This window comes from Rhinoraja longicauda, chromosome 1, assembly GCF_053455715.1.
Source record: "Rhinoraja longicauda isolate Sanriku21f chromosome 1, sRhiLon1.1, whole genome shotgun sequence".
Taxonomy (NCBI): Eukaryota; Metazoa; Chordata; class Chondrichthyes; order Rajiformes; family Arhynchobatidae; genus Rhinoraja; species Rhinoraja longicauda.
In genome coordinates, this window is record NC_135953.1 from 55,067,141 (window position 1) to 55,092,662 (window position 25,522).

Here is a 25,522-nt window from a genome sequence, read left to right on the forward strand (position 1 = left end):
GGGCTTCAATGTCGGGAGCCCCGACCGCCCCGACGTGGCAACTCCAACAGCCTGACCGCAGGGACAAGACGGCAGGGGAAGAGAAAAGACATTGTGGCCTTCCATCACAGTGAGGAGGGACTGGAGGAGACTCACTGTGATGGATGTTTCTTTTTGTTTGGTGTTAGTTTGTGATTGTGTGTGTTATTGCATTTTTATTGATTATTAGACAATAGACAATAGACAATAGGTGCAGGAGTAGGCCATTCAGCCCTTCGAGCCAGCACTGCCATTCAATGCGATCATGGCTGATCACTCTCAATCAGTGCCCCGTTCCTGCCTTCTCCCCATACCCCCTCACTCCGCTATCCTTAAGAGCTCTATCCAGCTCTCTCTTGAAAGCATCCAACGAACTGGCCTCCACTGCCTTCTGAGGCAGAGAATTCCACACCTTCACCACTCTCTGACTGAAAAAGTTCTTCCTCATATTCTTATTGGTCTTATTGTTCAACTGCGGGTAATGTTTCATTTCACTACACATTTATGTGTATGTGACAAATAAACGACTATTGACTATTGATCCTATTGGATTTGAACTTTTCACAATTCAAATTTATTTTAAATGCTTCTCAAACCTTAAAGAATAGTTACATTGTGTCAATTACATTTTTTCATCAAGTATCTTTTCAGGTATTTTTCATAACATCCCCTCTTGACCCTTTTGTTCATCTCCTAACCTGAGTTTTTCAAGAACGTTCTCTTTCTAGTTAGATATCCAAGAGAAAGTCTAATGGGAACTGCCAGGACAGATTCATTAGAATGCAAACTTGGATTCCAATTCTGCACATCCTTTTTTCCACTGCCACATTAAAACCATCATTTAGTCTCTTAATAACCATGCCAGGGTTTGAACATTACTTCAACCAATCAAGGACACACCCCTCCCCTACATGAGGCGCTGCCTCAGGAAGGTGGAATCTATCATCAAGGATCCCCATCATCTGGGCCATGCCATCGTCTCACTGCTGCCATTGGGCAGGAGATCAAGAAGCCTGAAGTTCCACATAAGCAGGTTCAAGAACAGTTACTTTCCTAGGTTTACTTGAACCAACTCACGCAACCCTAGATAGACACAAAATGCTGGAGTAACTCAGCAGGACAGGCAGCGTCTCTGGATAGAAGGAATGGGTGATGTTTTGGGTTGAGACCCATCCCCGAAACATTACCCATTCCTTCTGTCCAGAGATGCTGCAAGTCTCGCTGAGTTACTCCAGCATTTTATGTATATCTTCAGTGTAAACCAGCATCTGCAGTTCGTTCCCACTCAACCCTACGCGGCCCACCTGTTTCATTACCATGGACTTATTTTTTGAAAATTGCACAAATGTCTTTCTTTTTTATTTTGCACACACTTATTCCTTTAGTAATTTGGTGTCATTGATGCATTTTTGTCCGATTCTGTGCCTGTGATGCTGCTGCAAGAATGAATTTTCATTATAACTGTACCAACTATACTTATGCACCTGGCAATATACTCAATTTGAGAGGCATAAAATAAGTCAGATTAAAAAATACACTGGTAAAGAAAGTTAGAGACATCAACGTAATTTTAATGATGCATCTATTTTTAGATTGAATAATCTTGCATTCTACATAGTGTTTTCAATAACCTAGTAACATCCTAAAGCATTTTTATAACCACTGGAACATGTTATTGCCCTGAACGGTTGACATGTTGGAAACAATCAGTCTACATTCCCATAAAGAGCATTATCAGGTAAATAGTTGATGAGATTTGGTTTCAGCCAATATTTATGAGATTAAATATTAGCAAAAAACATCAGGGTATCTCTGTTGCAGTATGCAAATATTACAACAGGATCTCTTACATGTAATAATGTAATCTTTTATTTACAATTGCTGAGGCAGACAAAAGACCTTTGCAGTCCGTCCCCTCAAAACAACAAATCTCAGCCTAAAGATGACTTGAATTCAACGTTTTGTTTCAGAAGTGCTAACAACCCTCCCATGGTTGACAGCTACCAATTAAACCATGGCTAATGCAAGCAGAACAAATTTTCTCATTTATTGGTGTCTCAACTATAAAGAAATAAAACAACATTAAAAGACAGAATAATTATGCTTCATGTTTGAAAGTTGAAACAATTCCTTGCTTCACATTATCTCCTCTTTTAAACGTATTCTATTTTCTGCTTCTAAAGTTCAATATTTATATGAAAAAAATATTTTTTCAAATTGGAACGGCAAGTCTTTTTTTAAAATTTGGGACAATGAAATGAAATGAAAAGACTAACTAAAAGTCAAATTGACTTCAAATTTGAAAGACAAGTATTATTTTTAAATTTGGGACAATGAAAGGAAATGAAGTAGAATGAAATATAAGTATTAGAACATCCAGTATAGTGCAAACAAAAACTCCAAAATTAAATATAATTTTAAATCATCTTACCCTTTTCTTCATCAATTGTGAAGACTCCAAGTCCGGATCCATCTCTGATGGAATATCTAACATCCCCATCTCTACCATTGTCATTGTCAGAGGCTGTTATAGTCATTACTGATGTACCAATGGGAACATCTTCACCGACAGATCCATTAGCCACAAAGAAAGGAAACACAGGAGCATGAAGATTCTCATTTACATCCACCACCTCTACTTGAATGTAGCATGTTGAAGATAAAGAAATTGGTCGTCCTTTATCCTTCGCACGAGCAGTCAAATTATAGAACTGCTTCTTCTCAAAATCTAGTTTGTGCACAATGCGAAGAGCCCCACTTAGCTTATCCACATCAAAAAATCCTTCTCCATTGTCTATCAGACTATAACGTACTTGACTGCTTTGCCCAACATCAGGATCATAGGCTTCCAACCACATTGCAACCATTCCTTCTGGTAAATCTTCTCGAATTTTAATGTGATAGTTTCGGGGAATAAACTCGGGTGCATTATCATTGACATCTTCCAAAGTCACCTTGAGAATAACTGTTGAAAACAGCTGTGGGTCCTCTTTAGCTTGATCTCTGGCTTGGACCTTCAGTAAGTAAACAAGTTCTTTTTCTCGGTCTAGCAATCCTATAACTTTCACAATTCCAGTTACGCTATCAATTGCAAACATATCTGTGTCTGTCAGAATAGAATATCTGATTTCTCCATTTGCACCTAGATCTCGATCTGTTGCTTCAAGCTGAATAATTTTGCTTCCCACTTCTTTGTTTTCACTCACTACTTCTGAATACATATCCTGCAGAAATTCTGGCCGATTATCATTTGCATCTAGTATGTTTACATCTAGCAAACGCCAAGCAGATTTCTGAGGTATCCCAAGATCATACACAGTTATATTAAGTGTATAATGATCATTATTTTCCCTGTCCAGAGGAGAAAATACTTTCAACCATCCTGTTTCCATATCAATAATGAACCTGCTGTCGATGTCACCTCCAGAAATTACATGGACCAATTTCCCATTGAAGCCATTGTCAAAATCTGTAGCATTTATAAACAATAACTTTGTTCCCACTGGACTGTCCTCTTTAAGTTGAATTACACCTGGGAAAGAACTGTGAAACTGTGGCGCATGGCGATTAATTGAATGATTATCAGAAAACAGGTCTTCACCATCACCACGGTTGTAGATCTTATTTGCCTGGAGAAGTTTTTCTGCCAAGAATTTAGCCACTCCAGTTTCCGTACAGTGCAAATGAACTTGTTTACGACTGGTTGCAACAGTGATGTTGATGTACATTGGAGCAGCAAAGTTCTCTCCATCAGTAGCTGTGATCTGCAGACTATAAAAAGATTCTGTGACACCAGGTCCGTCATTGAGAGGCCGCTTCAACACAAGAACACCAGAGTTGGGATTTAAATCAAATAAATCCAATTCATTCCCTGTTACTATTTGATATCTGACAAGCTGCATCTCATCTGCATCAATAGCAGATACAGTGGCAATCAATTCACCAATATTCAGATCCTTCGGAATCATACCTATACAGTTGACTTTTTCAAACAATGGCTTATTGTCATTTTCGTTGCTTAAGAAAATAGTCACAAGCGCTTCAACTTCACGCCGATAAGGTGAGCCCCAGTCAGACGCACGAACCCGCAAGTTATAAATCCTTGGCATCAATTCATAATCCAGTTCTTCCGAGGTCCTGATATCACCACTGAAATAGTCTATTACAAAAGGTGGTGGGTTCAAGTTGGCAATACTGTAAGTTACATATCCATTCTCATCAGCATCAATATCTGTGGCACTTACAGTCAGGATCACACTGGTGCCAACTGGCACATTTTCACTGACAGTAGATTTGTATGATGACTGCTTGAATTCAGGAGCATTATCATTCATATCTATTATGTAAACAATTACTTTGGTCGATACCTGTCTGTCAACAATTACAACTTCAAACTCGTGGGAGGAAGCTTCTTGGGCTTTAATAAAATCATTGGTGGTGATGAGACCAGTGTCAGGGTTAATATGAAACTTATCCACTTGATGCCTGAAAGCAAACTTGATTTGCGGGTACACTGGATTTGCTGTCACCATCACAACCGGAGAATTTGGAGGAGCAAACTCGTTCAGACTGGCCTCATATACAGCTTTCTCAAATCTACAGGGCAATGATTTTGATTGAGGGGATGTCACATGGATAACTTTCACAGAGGAAAACTGAGGGGGACTTCCTTTGTCCTTGGCTTGAAGTGTGAGATTATATCCTGAAGAATGGCCTTCCCAATCAATCTGATCAATAGCTTTAATGCGGTATTCTTTGCTGCCAGGACTTGATCTCATGGCTCTGAACTGATGCAGGGGGTCACCTGCCACGATATTTAAGGAAGCTACTTCTCCATTGACTCCTGGGTCTTCATCGTCCACAGTTACAATCGCATATATTGGGTCATCATCCATGTCTGATGGGACAAGAGTAACGGCTGTGATGACTGGAGCATTTTCATTTCCCTGTTCCACGTGAACAGTAAGCTTTGCCAAGCTACTAGTTCCACTACTGCCATATAATTTCTTGCCACGATCAGCAGCGAGGATTTCCAAATCATATTGTTTCGTCTCTGAGTAGTCCAGCCTGTTAGTTAAGGTAACCACACCATTGGTGGGATGAATGGCAAACATATCGGTCCAATCCTTGAAACGGTAATAAAACTCTCCATTAGTGCCGATGTCTGCATCAGTGGCTCTGACCCGCGCCACACTGGTTCTCAGGGGTGTGTTTTCTGCCAAAGATACGCTGTACGATGTTGGTGAAAACAATGGCCGCAGGTCATTTGTGTCTAAGACATGGACTTTAACCTTTGTCCGTGTTTCAGCATTAGTTTTTTTCTCAACTGCCTTAACATTCAGCAAATAATGGTCCTTCACCTCTCTATTTAAGACTGCAGAATTCCCTCCCTTGGTCCTAATGCGCAAGAAACTGAAATCCCCAAGATTGTAGTCTTCAGCTTTAAACAAGTTTTCGTGATCACCAGAGATAATTTTATATCGAAACTCTGATGCTGGATGCGTGATGTATATGCCCATTTTTGGATGACTTTCTAAATAGGTCTTGGCTGCAGAATTCTCATAAATATAAGCATTGTAAAGGTGCTGTGTGAATTGTATCGATGGCGCGGGTTCCTTCTTCCTATTTCCTTCACAGCTATTAAAAAGCTGAAAAAGCAGCAAAGAAACCAGTAGTGCAGTAGATCGCATCATGATGACAACTGAACAATCACCAATTGACCTGAAAAACAAAATAACAGCGTTATAATCTTTTCTCAGCTGCATGTTTAATCATGCTAACAAGCTTTTACACTGTAATATAACTCACATTCACGACAAACCAGAAAATATAAAAGAAAATGCATAACAATGTTCTGTAAAGTATGATACAAGTACAAAATATTGGATTTATTTTTCCATTTCTAAAATAATAGCCTCTCCATCAATGTCAGCAAGATGAAGGATAGTTTTTGACTGCATGAAGCACGGTTGATCCATCAGCATCAATGGTGTGGATTTGGAAATAGTTGAGAGCTTCAAGTTCCTTGATATTAATATCACCAATGATCTGTCGTGAACCAACATTGGTACGACAGCCAAGCAGCCAAGGAGGCGAGGTGAACCAATCCCTTTACTTCCTGAGGAGACTGAGGAAATTTGGCACGGCTCCAGTGACACTTACAAACTTCTTCAGATGCGCCACACAGAGCATACTGTTGGGTTGCATCACAGCTTGGTCTGGGAACAGCTCTGCCCAAGAACGCAAGATGTAGCCCAACCCATCGCACAAACCAGACTCTCCACCACTGACTCCATCTACGCTTCACACTGCCTCAAGAAAACAAAGACATGTTCCACCCCAGTCATTCCTTCCCCCTGCTTCCGTCTGACGAAATGTACAGAAGCTTGAAAGTGCGCATCACCAGACTCAGGAACAGCTTCTTCCCGTCTGTTATCAGGCTTCTCAACTGTCCTTCCATAAGCTAAAATACTCTTCAATTCACCTCTACCACATTGAGGTCATGGACTTTGCCTAAGGAACTGATGCACTACAATGTGCTAAAATGCTGACAGCTATATTTTGCACTCTATTTTCCCTTTTGCTCTATCTACTGTACTTGAGTTTGAACCGATTGCATCTATGTACAGTATAACTGATCTATTTGGATAGCATGCAAAACAAAGCTTTTCACAAGACGGTGCATAGGACAATAATAAACCTAAACCTAGTGGTCAAACACACCTATGCAATTCACAGCCAACTGATGAAATTAACACCCTTTCCATAGCTCCACTTATCATTTGTTCTTCAGCAGCTATTTAATTACATAGAGTTCCCCCATGAGGTAGCCATGGTGCTGCTCAGTTCCAAACCCAAGTTCTCAAGTTCTAAAGACTGGAGCGACTAGGCTCGTATACACTGGAATTTAGAAGGATGAGAGGAGATCTTATCAAAACGTATAAGATTATTAAGGGGTTGGACACGTTAGAGGCAGGAAACATGTTCCCAATGTTGGGGGAGTCCAGAACAAGGGGCCACAGTTTAAGAATAAGGGGTAGACCATTTAGAACTGAGATGAGGAAACATTTTTTCAGTCAGAGAGTTGTGAATCTGTGGAATTCTCTGCCTCAGAAGGCAGTGGAGGCCAGTTCTCTGAATGCATTCAAGAGCGAGCTAGATAGAGCTCTTAAGGATAGCGGAGTCAGGGGGTATGGGGAAAAGGCAAGAACGGGGTACTGATTGAGAATGATCAGCCATGATTACATTGAATGGCGGTCGGTGCTGGCTCGAAGGGCCGAATGGCCTCCTCCTGCACCTATTGTCTAAATGAAAACCCACTTCCTCAGCAAGCCAAATATAAAACCATTATGACTTACAAAGACTGGACTTCAGAAAGAAGTAATCTTAACTAATCCATGCATCTTTACAGTTTGTTTGCATTTATGTGCATTGCAATAATTTTGAGAGACCAAGTATTATTGACACAACTTAAAAACACCTCATCATAATGGAAAGTAAGGGACAACCTCTATCATATAGCCAAAAACGAAATGAGATGCCAGGATAATGGGAATTCTATCTAAAAGCAAGTTTCGTTCTCTAATTATCTCTACAGAAGTATATATCCCTGCTGAAATGGGGTTTGCAGACATTAATAATGCTCTTGTATATCAATCCAAACTATTCTTCAGAATCAGCAAAATTTCGGAAGAACTGAACATTTATAGCAAGTTTTCACAAAGGCATGCATATCACTTTTGTTTCTCTTCCATTGAGTATGCAAGAATATTTAGCTTTGGGCATAAATTTAATTTACACAGGTCATTAAAATGCATGTTATCAATCTCTTGTTGTTGTAACACAAGGTTCAAATAAATGTTGCTGCAATTAAGTTGTCAAGTTCAAAACAATTGAGAATATTTAATTTTTAGTCTCAGTTGGCTGCAGGAGATATAGTAACTGAATCAAGTAAGATATGATCTTTAAAAAAAAAAAATGTCACGATTTATGATAATCCGGCTGAGTTGTACCGACCGCATAGCGATTTTTTCTGGAAAGGTTTAAATTACTAAATAATGTGCAAAAATATATGCTACAAATGTTAGATACAAAGATACATAGATAATAGGTGCAGGAGAAGACCATTCAGCCCTTCGAGCCAGCACTGCCATTCAATGTGATCATGGCAGATCATCCACAATCAGTACCCCGTTCCTGCTTATTCACCATTCCCCTTGATTCCGCTAGCCCTAACAGCTCTATCTAACTCTCTTTTGAATGCATCCAGTGAATCGGCCTCCACAGCCTTCTGAGGCAGAGAATTCCACAAATTCACAACTTTCTGTGTGAAAAACATTTTCCTCATCTCAGCTCTAAATGGCCTACCCCTTATTCTTAAACCGTGGCCCCTGGTTCTGGACTCCCCCAACATCGGGAACATGTTTCCTGCATCTAGCATGTCCAATCCCTTAATAATTTATAAATTTATAAAATCGAAAATAAATATACACCAATAGCCATTACAATATTAAATCGCCAAAACAAGATTATCCCGTTGCACAAATTAATTGATTGTAATTCAGAAGATTTTACTTATTCTTAATCTTATGGCTATATTTCTGCTTTGGGAAAGCTTCACTGTACAGTCAAAACCACAATACATTTATAACAAGCACTAGTTTTACACATATTTGTGGTAAACTTCAGTGCATAGCAAGACCAAACGCTCTATTTTTGGGCATGTTAGCTAGCTGTCCAGAAACTAATTTACTTCAGGACTTTTTACTATATTCAAGGAGTAAATCATTGGTTCCAAGGCACATGGTTTTCATGTAAAGACAAGGAATCAATTTCTATTTTAGCACATTCTCAATATAGCTTTACCCTGAATTCCTTAACTGAAAAAGCTTACCAAAAAAAACATATTTTCCTTCTATATAAATAACATCAGTTGTTTCATATACAGTGCCCTCCATAATGTTTGGGACAAAGACCCATCATTTATCTATTTGCCTCTGTACCCCACAATTTGAGATTTGTAATAGAAAAAAATCACATGTGTTTAAAGTGCACGTTGTCAGATTTTATTAAATGTCATTTTTATACATTATGGTTTCACCATGTAGAAATTACAGCTGTGTTTATTCACAGTCCCCCCATTTCAGGGCATCATACATCATCTTATGTGTGCTGGAACAGCTTTTGGACGTCTTCGAACAAGAGTCTTTCAAAATCGTGACATTCGAACAGACACCAAAATCTTAGTGTACAAAGCAGTGGTGATTCCAATGCTCCTGTATGCATCAGAAACCTGGACAACATACCAACGCAATCTGAAAACACTTGAAAAGTTCCATCAACGATGTCTTCGAAGCAGCTTAAATATCAGCTGGGAAGACAGAAGAACCAGTCAGCGTGCTGAATGAAGCAAAAACATCAAGCATCGAAGCCTTCATCATCAAGAACCAACTAAGATGGTTCAATCTGAAGAAGGGTCTCGACCCGAAACATCGCCCATTCCTTCTCTCTGACCTGCTGAGTTACCCCAGCATTTTGTGAATAAATACCTTCGATTTGTACCAGCAACTGCAGTTATTTTCTTAAACTAAGATGGAGCGGTCATGTTGCTCGGATGGAAGACGAGTGTCTACCAAAGCAAACCTTCTACTCCCAGCTTAAAGAAAGCAATCCGAAAAGAGGCGGACAAAAGAAGAGATTCAAAGACGCCTTAAAAGCCAGCATGAAGAAATGTGAAATCGACATTGACAATTGGGAAACCGATGCCAAGGACAGGAAACTCTGGCGAACCGTCGTCCAAAAGGGAACAGCGACCTTCGAAGTCAACAGATGTGCAGAATCAGAAGAAAAAAGAAGCAAACGGAAAGAGAGGCAGCAACAACCAAAGCCCGATCTGACATCTGGAATTACCTGTCCTGAATGCCAAAGAACTTTCAAAGCCAGGATTGGACTCGTAAACCACCTGAGAGTTCATAAACACAACGGAACGTAGACCATCATCCTCGACCTCGAGGGATAACCACGAATGTTTGGGAAACATGGCTTCACAGGCATTTATTATTGCTCAGGTGTGTTTAATTGCCTCCTCAATGCAGGTATAAGAGAGTTCTCAGCACCTAATCTTTCCTCCAGTCTTTCCATCACCTTTGGAAACTTTTATTGCTGTTCATCAACATGAGAACCAAAGTTTTGCCAATGAAAGTCAAAGAAGCCATTATGGGACTGAGAAACAAGAATAAAACTGTTAGAGACATTAGCCAAACCTCAGGCTTACCAAAATCAACTGTTTGGAACATCATAAAGGAGAAAGAGAGCACAGGTAAGCTTACTAATCGCAAAGGGACTGGCAGGCCAAGGAAGACCTCCACAGCTGATGACAGAAGAATTCTTTCTATAATAAAGGAAAAAACCCAAATACCTGTCCGACAGATCAGAAACACATCAGGAGTCAGGTGTGGATTTGTCAATGACCACTGTCCGCTGAAGACTTCATGAACAGAAATACAGAGGTCACACTGCAAGATGCAAACCACTGGTTAGTTGCAAAAATAGGATGGCCAGGTGACAGTTTGCTAAGAAGTACTTAAAAGAGCAACCACAGTTCTGAAAAAAGGTCTTGTGGACAGATGAGATGAAGATTAATTTATATCAGAGTGATGGCAAGAGCAAAGTATGGAGGAGAGAAGGAACTGCCCAAGATCCAAAGCATATCACCTCATCTGTGAAACACGGTGGTGGGGGTGTTATGGTCTGGGCATGTATGGCTGCTGAAGGTACTGGCTCACTTATCTCCATTGATGACACAACTGCTGATGGTAGTGGCATAATGAATTCTGAAGTGTATGGACACACCTATCTGCTCGTTCAAACAAATGCCTCAAAATTCATTGGTCGGCGGTTCATTCTGCAGCAGGACAATGATCCCAAACATACTGCTAAAGCAACAAAGGAGTTTATCAGCAAAAAAATGGTCAATTCTTGAGTGGCCAAGTCAATCAGGCGATCTGAACCTTTTATATGCTGAAGAGAAAATTGAAGGGGACTAGCCCCCAAAACAAGCATAAGCTCAAGATGGCTGCAATACAGGCCTGGCAGAGCATCACCAGAGAAGACACCCAGCAACTGGTGATGTCCATGAATCGCAGACTTCATGCAGTTATTGCATGCAAATATGCAACAAAATACTAAACATGACTACTTTCATTTACATGACATTGCTGTGTCCCAAACATTATGGTGCCCTGAAATGGGGGGGACTATGTATAAACACTGCTGTAATTTCTACATGATGAAACCAAAATGTATAAAATGTCCTTTATTAAAATCTGACTATGTGCACTTTAACCACATGTGATTTTTTTCTATTACAAATCTCAAATTGTGGAGTACAGAGGCAAATAAATAAATGATGGGTCTTCGTCCCAAACATTATGGAGGGCACTGTATCACTATACACCCTCCACTTTGTTCAACTTGGTCATTATTCTGCTTTTGCATATTGAGAACCCAATATCAAAAAGGCCTCCTTTCCAGGATAAAGCCTGACAAGGAATGCAAAGAGTTTCACTTTTTGAAATCATAGGAAGTAGTCAGTCATATGGAGTAAATTATGCATTCCAACAGGGTTGGTATAAATAAAGGAAGGGTGTGTAGGACAGTTTATTTGCAGCATTAAACAAAAAAATTCAGAACAGCTACATCAATGTTCATTAGCTATGTGCAAGAAAACAGCCACAGAAAGAAGAAAGATGTTTTCAATGAAAGAAGACTAACAATAGATCATAAGCGTTTGCTGAGACAAAGAACTGCAGATGTTGGAATCTTGAGCAAAACAAAGTGGTGGAGGAACTCAGCAGACCAGGCAATATCTGTGGTGGGAATGAACAGGTGACGCTTTGGGTTGGGATCATTCTTGTGGCTTGTTAAGAATTTGCTTCTATGCTGCAAAAATTCAATTAAGGATTTGCAAAATCCACCTAGCAGTTAGACATCAGCAAGCGAAAAATAAAATTTGAGCTTTCTCCAGGGCAGCAACTCAAATGTTCCCCAAGTCTGCAGAGTCATCAAAGGAAAAAAACCCCACAGTTGACTAAGAACTAAAGATAACCCATCACTGCTTAAACATGGTGAATAATTCAACACTGTAGTAAAAAGATTTTATTCATTTGGAAAATCAAAAGAAATGGACAACTCATTATGGATCTGAGGAGAAAATAGATTGTTATGTAATGTACCATCTTAATTACAAGAACTCGAAGCTGTCACCACCCGAAGTAATAAAGCAGATTTTATCCTGTCAAAACTATTACAAAAACTGGGGATTGCAACCACAGAGAATGAGAGACCTGGAAAGAAGCTGCAAATGGAGTGGCGAGTATACACAGAGAAAACAAAGTAAAATGGCAAGCATTTTAGGAAGGATGAAGATTAAATGCCATTCATGGAAAGAATGGTGAGACAGACAAGCTGGAGTCTTGGAGACCTAGTGAGCAAACAGGGAAATGAATGAACCACAGCCGTGAGAGAGAGTAATTTGAATAAAATAATAATCACTTCTGGTTTTATTGATACATTTTTCATTTTGGAGATTTAAACCATTTTTTAATTAACTGTTTGTAATCACACCCCATATGTTGTTATTTACTTCAGCATGTTTCATGTAGGGCTGAACATAATCAATTTCTACTTTGAGATCAGCTCAGGGATAATTTTTGTCCAGTGACAATGCTATCATTGATTCTCTAAAGAAACTCAGGTATTTTTGGTTTTGAATGAATCCTGGGATGAATACAATTTTTAGTTTCTGTAATAAAGTTGAATTAAATTGGTAATTACAAAAGTAATAACTGCAAACCTGTGCATTGCTGTGCATGTTTTTACTAATGTTCTTGGTCCTCCAAAATATTCCAAATGGAATTTAAACTGGAGGTGGGAATATGAAAAAATATATATTTTTCATATCATAGAACATGAAACTACTGCACATGAAAAGGCCCTTCGGCCCACAAAGTCTGTGCTGAAAATGATGCCAAGACCAAGTCAAATATACGTGCCTTCACATTATCCATGGGGGAGTTTATCAAAATCTTACTACAATCCATGTAGACAACAACCTTATTGATCACCTTCATCACTCCAAAAAACTCAATCAAATTAGCAAGACAGGACCTGCCACGTACAAAGCCATGCCGACTGTCTCTAATTAACTCATTGTCTTCCAAAGGGGAGTAAATCCTACCCCAAAGAATCCTCTCCGATAACTTTCCCACCACTAATGCGAGGCTCACCAGCCAGGATTCTCTGGATAATCCCGATTCTCCCTATTCTGCTTCATGAATAAAGGAACAACATTAGCTACTCTCCAATCCCCTGGGACCCTCCCTAGCTCCTGTCTAATAACAATGTGGTTTGCCTAACTCCAATTTATTACATTCCCACAAAGCCCAGCCTTCTACCTATTCAAAACAATCTTAAAATTCGAGTCATGATCACTATCACCCAAATGCTCTTCCATTGTAACACCAGTCACCTAGCCAAGTTAATTTCCTAACACAAGGTCCAGTAAGTTCTTCACAGGATGGACTATTCACATACTGTTTCAAGAAACCCTCTTGGATACATGTCACAAGCACTGCAATTCTGGCTCATCTAAGCCTTTGGCATTGAGCAAGTCCGTGTCAAAATTGGGGAAGTTAAACTCACCAGTAAGAAAACCCTGTTGCTCTTGCATCTTTCGCTAATCTGTCTCTATATCTGTTCTTCTATCTCCGCTTGTTATTGGGGGTCCTACAGTACAATCCCATTAAAGTGTTTGCACCTTTGTTATTTCTAAACTGTACACATATCATCTCACTGGACAAACCCTTCAGTATGTCCTCCGAGTGTCACCGTGACAGTCTCCCTGATCAGTAAAGCAACTCCTCCATCTCTTTTGCCTCCCTTTAAATCACGTTTGATACATCAAAACCCAGAACATTGACCTACCAGTCGTGCCCCTCTCGCAACCACGTTTCCACAATGGTCACATCGTCATAGTCCCAAGTACTAATCCAAGCTCCAAGTTCATCTCCTTTCCCCACAATACTCTTTACATTGAAATAAACAAATTTCAGCTCATCAGCATCATCATATTCCTTCACCTCGTCCCTGCCTGCTCTTCCCTTAAAACTTACTGGCCCCAACTTCCACCTTCCAAACACTCCTTCCAATATCTGACCTACTAGTCTGGTTTACCAGCATCTGCAGTTATTTTCTCATACTAGTCTGGTTAACTCTCTCTGCCTCTCTAGTTCAAGCTCTCCCAAGTAGCACTAGCAAACCTCCCTGCAAGGATATTGATCCCCTTCCAGTTCAGATGCAACTCATCCCTCTTGTACATGTCACATCTGCCCGAGAAGATTCCAATGGTCCAGAAATCTGAATCTCAGCCCCCTGCACAAATCTATGAGCCACGCATTTATCTGTCCTATCTGCCTATTCCTATCCTCACTACTCTATGGCACCAGGAGTACTCCAGAGATTACAACCCCCAGGATCCTGCTTTCTAATCATCTGCCTCGCTCCCTATATTTACTTTGGAAGACCTCATCCCTTTTCCTACCATGTCATCTGTGCCAATCTACACAATGACTTCTGGCTGTTCTGCAACTGCTTGGAGACACCCTGGACCTGACACCAGGGAGGCAACACAAAATCCTGGAGTCTTGTTTGCTGCCATAGAATTTCCTGTCTGTTTGCATAAAGAGACTCCTATCACTATTGCTCTGCTCACCACGCCCTTCCTAACTATGCCTCAGAGCTAGGCCCCACACTGCAAACTGGACCGCTGTTGCTGCTTGCTTCCGTCGTCTGACCGGGCATTCTGCACCCCAACCCCCCCTCCCCAATCCCCCAATACCCCGACAGTATCCAGGAGGCATACCTGTTGTCAAGGGGAATGGTTACAGGGGACTCCAGCACTCTCTACCTACTCCCTTTCTTAGTGGCCATCTACTCCCTTTCTTAGTGACCACCTACTCCTTTTCTTAGTGGCCACCCATCTACGTTCTGCCTCTACCCTTTTTTTTTCCTGGTCAGATGTGCAGCACTTTGGTCAACGTGGGTTGTTTTTAAATGTGCTATACAAATAAATTGACTTGACTTGACTTGACTTGGACGTGACCACCTCACAGCAACTCTTACCTGTCACCTGCTCAGTCTCCCAGACGATCCCAAAGTTGTCCAGCTGCTGTTCCAGTTCCATAACACGGTCTTAAGGACCTGCAGCTGGATGCACCTCATACAGTTGCAGTCATCAGTGACACTGAAAGACTGCCTGACTTCCCATACCTTGCAGGAGGAACTACAACTGCCCTAATTGTCATCTTTACTGCAGCAAAAAGTTAAGAAAGGAAAAAACACGACCACAACTTATCCCACCGTGACACTCTACGCCAGAACTTCTCGACCTAAAGCCTCGCATTTACCCTCCACACAGATCACTTCACCTCCACACCACCACTCTCCCAATCAGCTGTTCTGCCACACCCTGCCTTCGTTTTATTGCCTGCCCAATTAGCCAAATTTGATCACTCAACCTCGAAATCCCCCATTGCTGCTTTGACACTGAAATATCCTCAATCCCCATTCAAGTTGTCATCCACAAACTCCTACCCATGGCCTTCATAGATCACAAAGAAATACAATTGGTCATTCGTTTATGTACAATATCTATATTTGGAAAATAGAATTTCAAAAAGACATGTATGGCTGGAATTACAAAGTATATTGCCAACAGAATGTTATCAGTGACATTTTTTTTTAAAGGTTTTCTGAATTGGTCTGCATGGGCATTTTTTGAGGCATTATTTAAACTACATAATTGATGTACTGATGTACATCTTCCAAATCAGTTCCTCAGTGTGGATCAGAGAATTAACCATATTTCTAATTTCCAATGAACTAATTAAATTGTGTGAAAACAAGGGTCATCGCAAATCTCAACCACTAGCTTTAATCTAATTTGTGCTTCTTCTAAATGAAGTTTCATTGTGTACTTGGCCTCAAAGTTTAAAGCTCTCAGCAAGATTTGAGACGTTAACAATTAGTAAAAGAATCAGCAGCATTAACTGGACATGTCCAAACATGCCCCAGAAGTCATCACAGTACAGTTCACCAGCCTGTTGACAACTTCAACTTTATTTAGATCGGATTTTGACAAAAAAAATGACACTAACTCACATAGCTTGGCCAAAGAAGAGAAAGCCTGACCATTCCGTCACTTATGATGATTTAAGAGAGATTCTGTTAATGAGCAGCCAAGATCTTTCAGATAATAGTTTCCTGTCAGTATCAATGGTAAAATCAATCAATTTTCTACTTCAGCTTTTATGCCAATGAACAAATGAGTGAATTTTATTTCTGGGAATCCAAAACTTGTTATTTTATAAAGTTCTTTCTACTCTGGTTCCCCTTCATCAATATTGCCCAAGAATATCAACAGTGCTTTTTTTTTGTTGCAAAAAAACACAAATTCCCTGATCATTTTATTCAAATTAACAACCTCAGTATGTGAACTTACAAATACACTTAAGACATAGAACAGTACAGCACAGGAACAGGTCCTTCAGTCCACAATGCCCGCCTAAATGTAATACCTGTTGAGCTAATCTTCTCTGCCTGCACATGATCCATATTCCTCCATTCCCTGTCTATCCAAAAGCATTTTAAATTTCACCGTCGTATCTGCCTGCACCCACCACTGGCACACACCACTCCATATAAAACAAAAACTTGCCCTGCACATCATCTTTAAATTTTGCACCTCATCTCAAACCCATAACTCTTGCCTTTGACATTTCCACCCGAGGATTAAAGATTCTCTCTGTCTACACTATTTATGCCTCGTATAATTTTTTATAAATTTCTATCAGGTCTCCCTTCAGCCTTCAGTGTGCATCCAAGCAATCCTAGTTTGCCCAATCTCTCCTTCCAGCTAATACTTTCTATTACAAGCAGCATTCTAGTAAGCCTCTTCTACATGCTCTCCAAATCCTCCACATCCGTCCTGCAGAGTTACGAACCAGAACTGCAATAATACTCCAAATGTGACCTAACCAAAGCCTTATAAAGCTGTAAAATTACTTCCTGACTTGAAGCCCCGACGAATGAAGACAAGTGTATCATACGCCTCATTGAAACATGAGAATACGATCATTCCTCTATCTTTTGTTACTGTACTGAACAAAATTATAATTCTGTCCTTAAGAGGCAATTTCTTAAAATAATATGTCAATATTTCCCAATAGCAGATTGAACTGCAACACAAACTGCTGGAGGAATTCAGGGGGACAGGCGGCACCTGAATCAGATGAAGAAGGGTACTGACCCAAAATGTTGCCTGTCCATTCCTTTCCCAGAAGCTTCCTGACCTGCTGGGTGCCTCCAGCATTTTGTGTTTTGCTCAAGATTCCAGCATCTGCAGTTTCTTGTGTCTGCTGGTTTAACTGTTTAATGGCACGCGGTTAGGGGGCTCTCCACAAACAAAAAACTCAAAACTCCTAAGAAAATTTAGCCCATTACATCATTTTCTTCCCTATTCATGCCCACATCTCCCTCCCCAACATACTTTCATGAGTGAATCTACTCGACCTAAATAGTCAAACACCAAAGCTGCTGACTTCCAAACACCCTGGACAATAAAACATTCTGCACTGGAACAAAACAGTATGTCAGACCAAACGACTAAAATTAATTACTAACATTTCAAAACTACAGCATAATAGAGAAGGAACATTGTGAAACAGCAACCACTTGAAAACAAATAAAAATAATTCAAGAATTTTCAATCGGTAATCTTAACGGCTGCAAGTTATTCCTGAGAGTCAATCTGTAACTCGTAAATAAACTTTGAAGTGGTACTATGACTTCAGATACAGCACGGGAAGGAAATAACAGGATACCTTGATCCACCTTGATCAGAAACCATTTATCGACAACAACACCGGTGGAAGAACTCTCAAATTGGTTTCCAACCATCTCTTTCCAAACCTAATTCAAAGTTACCAGCAGATGTCCAACAAAAGTCGAAATTACACACAAAATGCTGCAGTAACTCAGCGGGACAGGCAGCATCTCTGGCATCGTCTCCAACACGCTTTACGGTAAGGAATGGTCAGTCCACTTCAACGTTGGCTTCTGATCTCATTCCCCTCCCATTGAAGAATCTTATCGTCCAAATTATCACCAAAAGAAAAATGCCGAAGCAGCAAAACCACTTCCCTGTGGTGGGAAATAAGCTTACAGGCTCTCCTCGTCGTACCTTGCCAGCGTCGACCTCGCAACAACTGGAAGCAGTTGAGTTGCAAGGCGACCTGCTCCCGACTGCTGAAACTACTCCACTGTACAACTGGGCTCACTCGCGGTGGCGTGACTGAACGCCGGATCCCCAACTACCGCCATCGAGACAGCACTTTGAGGAGCTCCAGACAGGCGTTTACCGTCATGTTGCAAACGCTTTACTTTTTTTCCTTTTGATCCGGCTAGGTAAACCTCCACTGTTGAAACAGGAGTTCCTCTCACCACGTGTGGCTGCACGTCCCCCAGTCAGAGACCGCTTCGCTGCCTGATTTGGACCTGACTTGCATGCTGGTGCGGATATTATAGTGTAACGCCCGCTCGCAGTGTTGAAACGTTTACAAATTAAAATGAAGCCATAGCTTCCCGGGATCGCCCCAATTTCAACCTCGAACCTATACTCTGCTCTCCCACATGCACAAACACACAGAGACATCGCGCTGCTCGAGTCGCGGTGCTCGCCTGCCGCTTTGGAAAAGCTCCAGCAAACCTCAAAGGCGCTGGAGTAACTCAGCGGGTCAGGCAGCATCAATGGTGGGAATGTAACAGACAACGCCTCGGGTCGGGACCCTTCTTCAGGCTCTAATTAGGAAAGGCTCCAATTCCTTCCACCCTCTGATCAGGATGGGATATGGGGGGGGGGGGGGGGGGGGGGGGGTGGGGAGACCCGAAACAGCTTTGCACTCGTGGAAACTGCACTCCATTCTCCCCCAAAAGTCTTTTTGTTGTTGTTGTTTGTTTGCAAAGCGAGACATGGGCGACTGTGCCCGTCACCCTAGAGACCGTCCGGGCTGTGGACTTCATGCACGACAGAAACCACTCGTGCGAGGAGAAAAAAGATCAAAATGCCAAATCAACTTGGTACAAAATAACCCCCCCCCCCCCCCCCGGCAAACAAAAAGTTTGATGAGCTAAAACCGGTGTGACAGATGGCCGGTCAGGTGGCTGGAGTTACCTGCTTTCTCACGCCTTTCCTCAGTCTCAGAGAGAGAGCGCCGCCATCCCCACTGCCCTGCCCTGCTCTAGCCCCCCACCCCCGCCCCAAGACGAGTCTGTCCGACACAAACTCCGCAGCGACGCCACCGCCAACTTCCCCAGGGAGCGCTGGCTGCACAACGGCCCAACTAAACCACACTGGAAGAGTCAAATGCTAGGAGGGAGTGAAAGGCGGTGCGGTGAGAACTCACGGTGGCTGGCGCTGGACGGTGCGGTGCTGTGTCCCGGGCACAGAGTTCCCTCTCCTCTCCTCCCCGGGCCGGGCTGGGCTGGGCTCCAACAGCCCACAAACTTTCCAGGCGCTGGTTGCCAACTCCTCGCTCCCGCTCCCGCTACCACACGACGCCCCCCGGCCGAGGCATTAACTCGAGTGGGAGGCGACCGGCGGCTTTGTCCTGGCTGAATGCAGCATGGTGTAAGTGTCTCACTCCTTCCCTCCCTCCCTCTCTCTCTCTCTCTCTCCCTCCTCCCTCTCTCCCCCTCCTCCCTCCTTTCTCCCCTGGCCGGTCCGGCTGTGGCTGGCGGCGAGCATGCGTCGTGCCCGGCACTACCTTCCCCTGGCATGCAGCTGCAAGAGCCCCGGCTACCTTCTGTTCCCACACACACTGCGACCTTCCCCCAACTCGCTCCACGCACTCACTCCTCAATTCAGTTCAGTCCGCCCATATCCCTGCTTGTAATTATCCCCCATCTAGTAAACAGTCTACGTCTTTTGATCAAAATCAACCAACCGCAACTGAACTTGGTGGAAACTGATTTTAATGGGATTAAGTTAACAATTCGACTAAAAGTCTCCAGGCATTCATTTAAAAGTTTCACTTCTTTTTGCAGTTGTTAATGGTCCTGTGGCACTCGGAAACCGTGTGTGTATCTATCTCCCTGCTCCGTCACGACACAGTTCCGTCGATCAGAGAAAGAATTAACTTCCAAAAACGATACAATTAGTTTCTTTCCAGATATATCTTCAGACGAAACTCAGTTCCTCTGAAGCATCTTATAATATTTTAAAGCACGAAACAAAATGTTCAGCAACGAACAAAGGTGTAACCAGGCAGTCATAATAACGTCCCTCCCCAATCAAAAGGTCGCTGTAACCGCGACGGTAACGTGGAGAAAAAAGGAAGAGACTATACTTAAACACGCCGAAAGGGTTGCGCTGCACAGATTTTGTTTGACTACTGACATGAACTATCCACCATTCGCAAAGTTAGTAACATTATAGGGTGGATGTCTCCGTGAACACACTTGGAATGATAGAATGGCAACAATTTGATATGATTTGACTCTCCATACAAAACAACGGACAACTGTGCTATGCCAATGACATTTACAAAAGGGCTATTCTAAACTAGAACTGTTATTAATAGGAAAACCGTCAAAATAGCATTACACCACATTGGCAAAGTCTATTTTGAGACCTTTTTATTGATCTTACATTAGACTGCAAATTAAAATAGCATTGTCCCTCCCCTCCAAATCGAAGAAGATCGATAGCAGTGAATTACATTCAAATGCTACATAGCCGAACATTACTTGCTAATAAACAAATCTTCCAAGTTCCAGAAGTTAAAATGAATTTACTGTGGGGAAAGTTTGCGTTTAGTGTTACTCTTGCTTATCAAATGTTGCGAGCGAGACACAGTCGTTTGATTTACTCTGACTGCTGCCGGCAAGCACCGCGAGGATGAAGGGGGAGTCACCAATTTCCTGTACAAACAATTTCATCATGAATTTCAGACTTTGAAATTAACAACTCCAAGATTGATCAATGCGACCTTTCACCCGCAACTAGGACGGAAATCAGTATTGCAATGGTTCATATTTTATGTTGTTCTGTCAATGATAGCCGAGGTTTAATTTGGTTCCAGGAGGATTATTCAGAGGACGGACCAGTACAGCACAAGAACAGGCCCTTCGGCCCACAAACCCTGTGCCGAACATGATGCCAAGCCCATCACTTACCTACCTACACATAACCCATTATCGCTCCACATGCCTTTACAAATATCTTTTAAATGCCACTGGCGTATCTGCATCAATCACCACACCAGGTAGCGCGATCCAGGCACTCACTCGCTCTGTGTAAAAAACATGCTCCGCAAATTTACTTTAAAATTTGCCCCTCTCACCTTAAAACAATGCCCTCCAGTAATTGATATTTTTCATCCTGGGAAAAAAGATTCTGACTCTCTACTCTGTTTGGCTTCCATAATTTTATATACTACTGTCAAATCCCCAGAGAAAACAATCCAAGTCTGTCCAACTTTTCCCTATAGCTAATATCCCCTAATCCAGGCATCATCCTGGTAATCCTCCTCTGCAACCCTTCCGGAGCCTTCACATCATTCCTTTAATGGGGCGACCAGAACAGCACACAATACTCCAAACGCGGCCTAACCAAAGTCCAAACCTGCATTATAATAATAATAACAATAATAATGCATTACATTTATATAGCGCAAAGCCGTGACCTCTGGAAGCAAGCATGCCATATGCCTCCTTTGCCACTCTACCACGTTACCACTTGTGTTGCCACTTTCAAGGAGTTGTAGACTTGATCGCCAAAATCCATAACATATTTGAATGCAGTCATTGTAACCAAAATATATGTAAAACATATCATTTTGGTTTCAGTACTTCTCACCTCACACACCAGTGAAACCTTTATTGAAACTATCTACTGACTGAAAAGGCATACTTACTAAAGTCTAGTCTGTTGAAAGACCAAACCCAAAATCAAATTGAAGCGGTTTAAAGTCTCATCTGGGGTTTCAAGAACTTCTGTTGGAACAGTTATCATTGACAGAACAATAACAAAAGTATTGTAGGAAAATAACTGCAGATGTTGGTACAAATCGAAGGTATCAAAAAATGCTGGAGTAATTCAGCAGGTCAGGCAGCATCTCTGGACAGAAGTCTGAAGAAGGGTTCGACCCGAAACGTCACCCATTCCTTCTCTCCCGAGATGCTGCCTGACCTGCTGAGTTACTCCAGCATTTTTTGATACCAATAACAAAAGTATTAATCATTGCAATATTGATGCCCATCCTGGTTCCGGGTAGAAGGTCGCGTTGATCAATCCTTGTTATGGAGTCTAAAGGGCTAGTACCAGGCAAACTTACTGATGCGTCGATTCGACTTGTGAAAAGCCTGCACCTTGCACATTTCATTGGAATCCTTTTGTAAAATCACTTTCCTCTTGGTGTCACATTTTTGAGTTCCAAAAATTCCTACTAATCAGTCATTCCAGACTCGCATGAAGCAGATTTGGAAACACATATTCAATTATAAAATGGTCTGAGCGATATCCCAATGAAGTATTCATCGGGATGGGAACAGGCTATTACTTTCAACTGGGGGCTACTTATTGAACTGACTTCTGTGCCACCGACACATGGGGGCGCTCCTTTACAATATTGCCGCAGAAAGGATTTTGAGATGGTCTGATCGCCGCTGCAGAACTTAAGGCTGCAAACTTAAGCAATCACACAATTTCAGTATAAAAATCACCAAATGCACCCATTAACTGGACGTCTCTGGTGCACCTTCGTCACTGTTGCAGGCACTAAACCTGCTTTCCAAACAACTTGATCTGCGCTTTGAAAATCGTGCTGTTTATTCAAACAAACCCGAGTTACCGCAGCTTTCTTTCGCGGTTACTTTTGAGGAACTGCGCCTCGCCACATTGAATTTGATGCCAAGGTGAGTTACGTTGTCTTCGATCTCCATTCGTTTCAATGTCAATGCAAAATAAAACGATCACACCTGAAATTACAAGGCCTGGCTTGAAATAGCACCTGTCTGAAATCACCGTTGCGCACACCATTGCGAAGACTTACCACGACAGATGGGGACTCGACAGTTCCCGAGCAGATAAAATCCCGGGGATTGCCAGGCAAAAAGACAACGTTATTCCTCCTTGTTAATTCACTCCGCCAGAGAGCGGGATCGGAGGTGATATTCTTCGGAACCATCACATTTCCAGCGACTCAAAACAAGTTTGTAACGATGTGGGTAAAGTGAAAGATTCATGTAAAAGCTTTCCCAAAGTCAGCTACTCACACAATCCTTTTGCTGGGATGTCTTTGGATGAGAGGCTGTGACGTAAGTCACTCCTCCCCTCCCCTCCCCTCCCCTCCCCGCCGTCTCCCGTGTCTGGGAATGCACTGAAAGTTTCCTAAGTTTAAAACACATTCCAAAGCATTTCACACGATAAAAATAAAAGTCCAATTTACTTGCTCATTTTTGCTGTTTGTGCGCCTGTGTACAACATACAGAATTGCATATTGCGTTCTTTATTTTTGATTCACGCAGTCATTATCTGAGTTGATCGACTTAAAATATACAAAGTTATCTTTTTATTGGAAATTACTTAATGATGAGCATTGAATAATTCGCAAAAGTGCACTGTTGACAATTTATTGTGATGCTTGATTATTCGACAATCCTAACTCCAGTGTAACTGAATTATCTTAAATATTATAGGTAATAAAATATTTAATATATCTGTCAACAAGTTTGGCATATGATTTATGGCTGCTTTAGGGCTGTTTCCATGGACAAAATGTTGAAAATCTCTGCAGTTTAAAAAAAACAAAATGCCCTTATAATGTAATTTTGTTTGGATGATCAAAGATAAAACTGTTAAAACTACATTTATAGGGTCACTGTATCAATTACTCAACAAGGAATTCATTAAGCACCCACAGAACCTATTAATTTAGCAATCTGATCAATAAAGAGGAGCAAAGCAAAGATAAGCAGTCCTCTCACAGGGTTGGTAGGACGATGAGGGAAGATCATTCTACCAAGGAAGCTTGCATTTGGCCCATATCCCTCTAAACTAATCCTATCCATGTACCAATCCAAATGTTTTTTTTATATGTTTCTCTTCTCTCTCAGGGTCTCAACTAGAAACTTCGACTTACAATTTTTGCCTCCATGGATGCTGCTCAACCTGCTGAGTTCTTCAGTATTCTGTCTGTTATCCTTTCATTGGCTTCATCATTTCACCCTATTGCAGACATGTATTTGTTCTGCCCATTGTCCCCCCCCCCCCCCCCCACCTTCTCTTCTAACTTGCTTTCTCTCCTCTCAGTTCTGGTGAATGGTCTGCAACCTGAAAGATTAACTGTTTCTCCTTCCGCTGATGCTGCTTGACTGGCTGAGTTTATTGAGCACTTCTGGTTTCGTTTCAGATTCCAGCATTTGTTGTTGCATCTTGGTCTTCCCTCCAATATAAGCTTTCCAACAGGACCATACCCATCACTGCTCCCCAGTATCCACTCCTCCATCTCCACTAAATCATGGTGCTTTCCATGCAACTGCAAGAAATGCAACAGTTGTTCTTTTACCTCACCCCCTCACACCAACTAGGGATACAAATTCTGTTTCTGTTTGTATCAGAACTGGACAGTTCTGCTGAAACTAATTGATTGATTCCTGGGATGACAGGACTTTCATATGAAGAAAGACTGGATAGACTCGGCTTGTACTCGCTGGAATTTAGAAGATTGAGGGGGGATCTTATAGAAACTTACAAAATTCTTAAGGGGTTGGACAGGCTAGATGCAGGAAGATTGTTCCCGATGTTGGGGAAGTCCAGAACAAGGGGTCACAGTTTAAGGATAAGGGGGAAGTCTTTTATGACCGAGATGAGAAAGTTTTTTTTCACACAGAGAGTGGTGAATCTGTGGAATTCTCTGCCACAGAAGGTAGTTGAGGCCAGTTCATTGGCTATATTTAAGAGGGAGTTGGATGTGGCCCTTGTGTCTAAAGGGATCAGAGGGTATGGAGAGAAGGCAGGTATGGGGTACTGAGTTGGATGATCAGCCATGATCATATTGAATGACGGTGCAGGCTCGAAGGGCCGAATGGCCTACTCCTGCACCTATTTTCTATGTTTCTATGTAATGTAGAATCAGTTGTAACCTCTCCCTTGACACTGCCCAAGTGATTGGGTATTTCCTACAGTTCTGACCTGTTTTTACATGCTCCTTTGGTTTTTGATCTCAGCCTAACTGCCCTTTTCAAACTTACAACTGCTTCATCAATAGTTTATCACCATGACAATCATGGCTTCACCTTATGAGAGATAATCCCTTCCTCCAATTCATCTTCACCCACTCTAAAAGCTTTTTTTTCTCTCTTTCCTAGTTTTGATGGTGTTTTGACC

The 25,522-nt window shown here is 41.7% G+C and overlaps 1 protein-coding gene across 8 annotated transcripts in view; it reads right to left on the reverse strand.

Moving 5' to 3' along the window:
- The window catches only part of fat1a (FAT atypical cadherin 1a), a 185,649-nt gene extending 162,267 nt beyond the window's left edge, over positions 1–23,382 (reverse strand). For 7 of the 8 annotated variants that reach the window (XM_078397687.1, XM_078397679.1, XM_078397661.1 and 4 more), the window contains exons 1-2: positions 23,187–23,382; positions 2,450–5,739 (exon numbers count right to left, since the gene is read on the reverse strand). In XM_078397687.1, coding sequence (XP_078253813.1) covers positions 2,450–5,711 — 3,262 coding nt within the window. In that variant the 5' untranslated portion in view covers positions 5,712–5,739; positions 23,187–23,382. Of the gene's footprint in view, positions 1–2,449; positions 5,740–19,538; positions 19,695–23,186 lie in introns of those variants that run through there. The other variant, XM_078397696.1, reaches the window with a different exon arrangement.
- Positions 23,383–25,522: the final 2,140 nt, after the last annotated feature.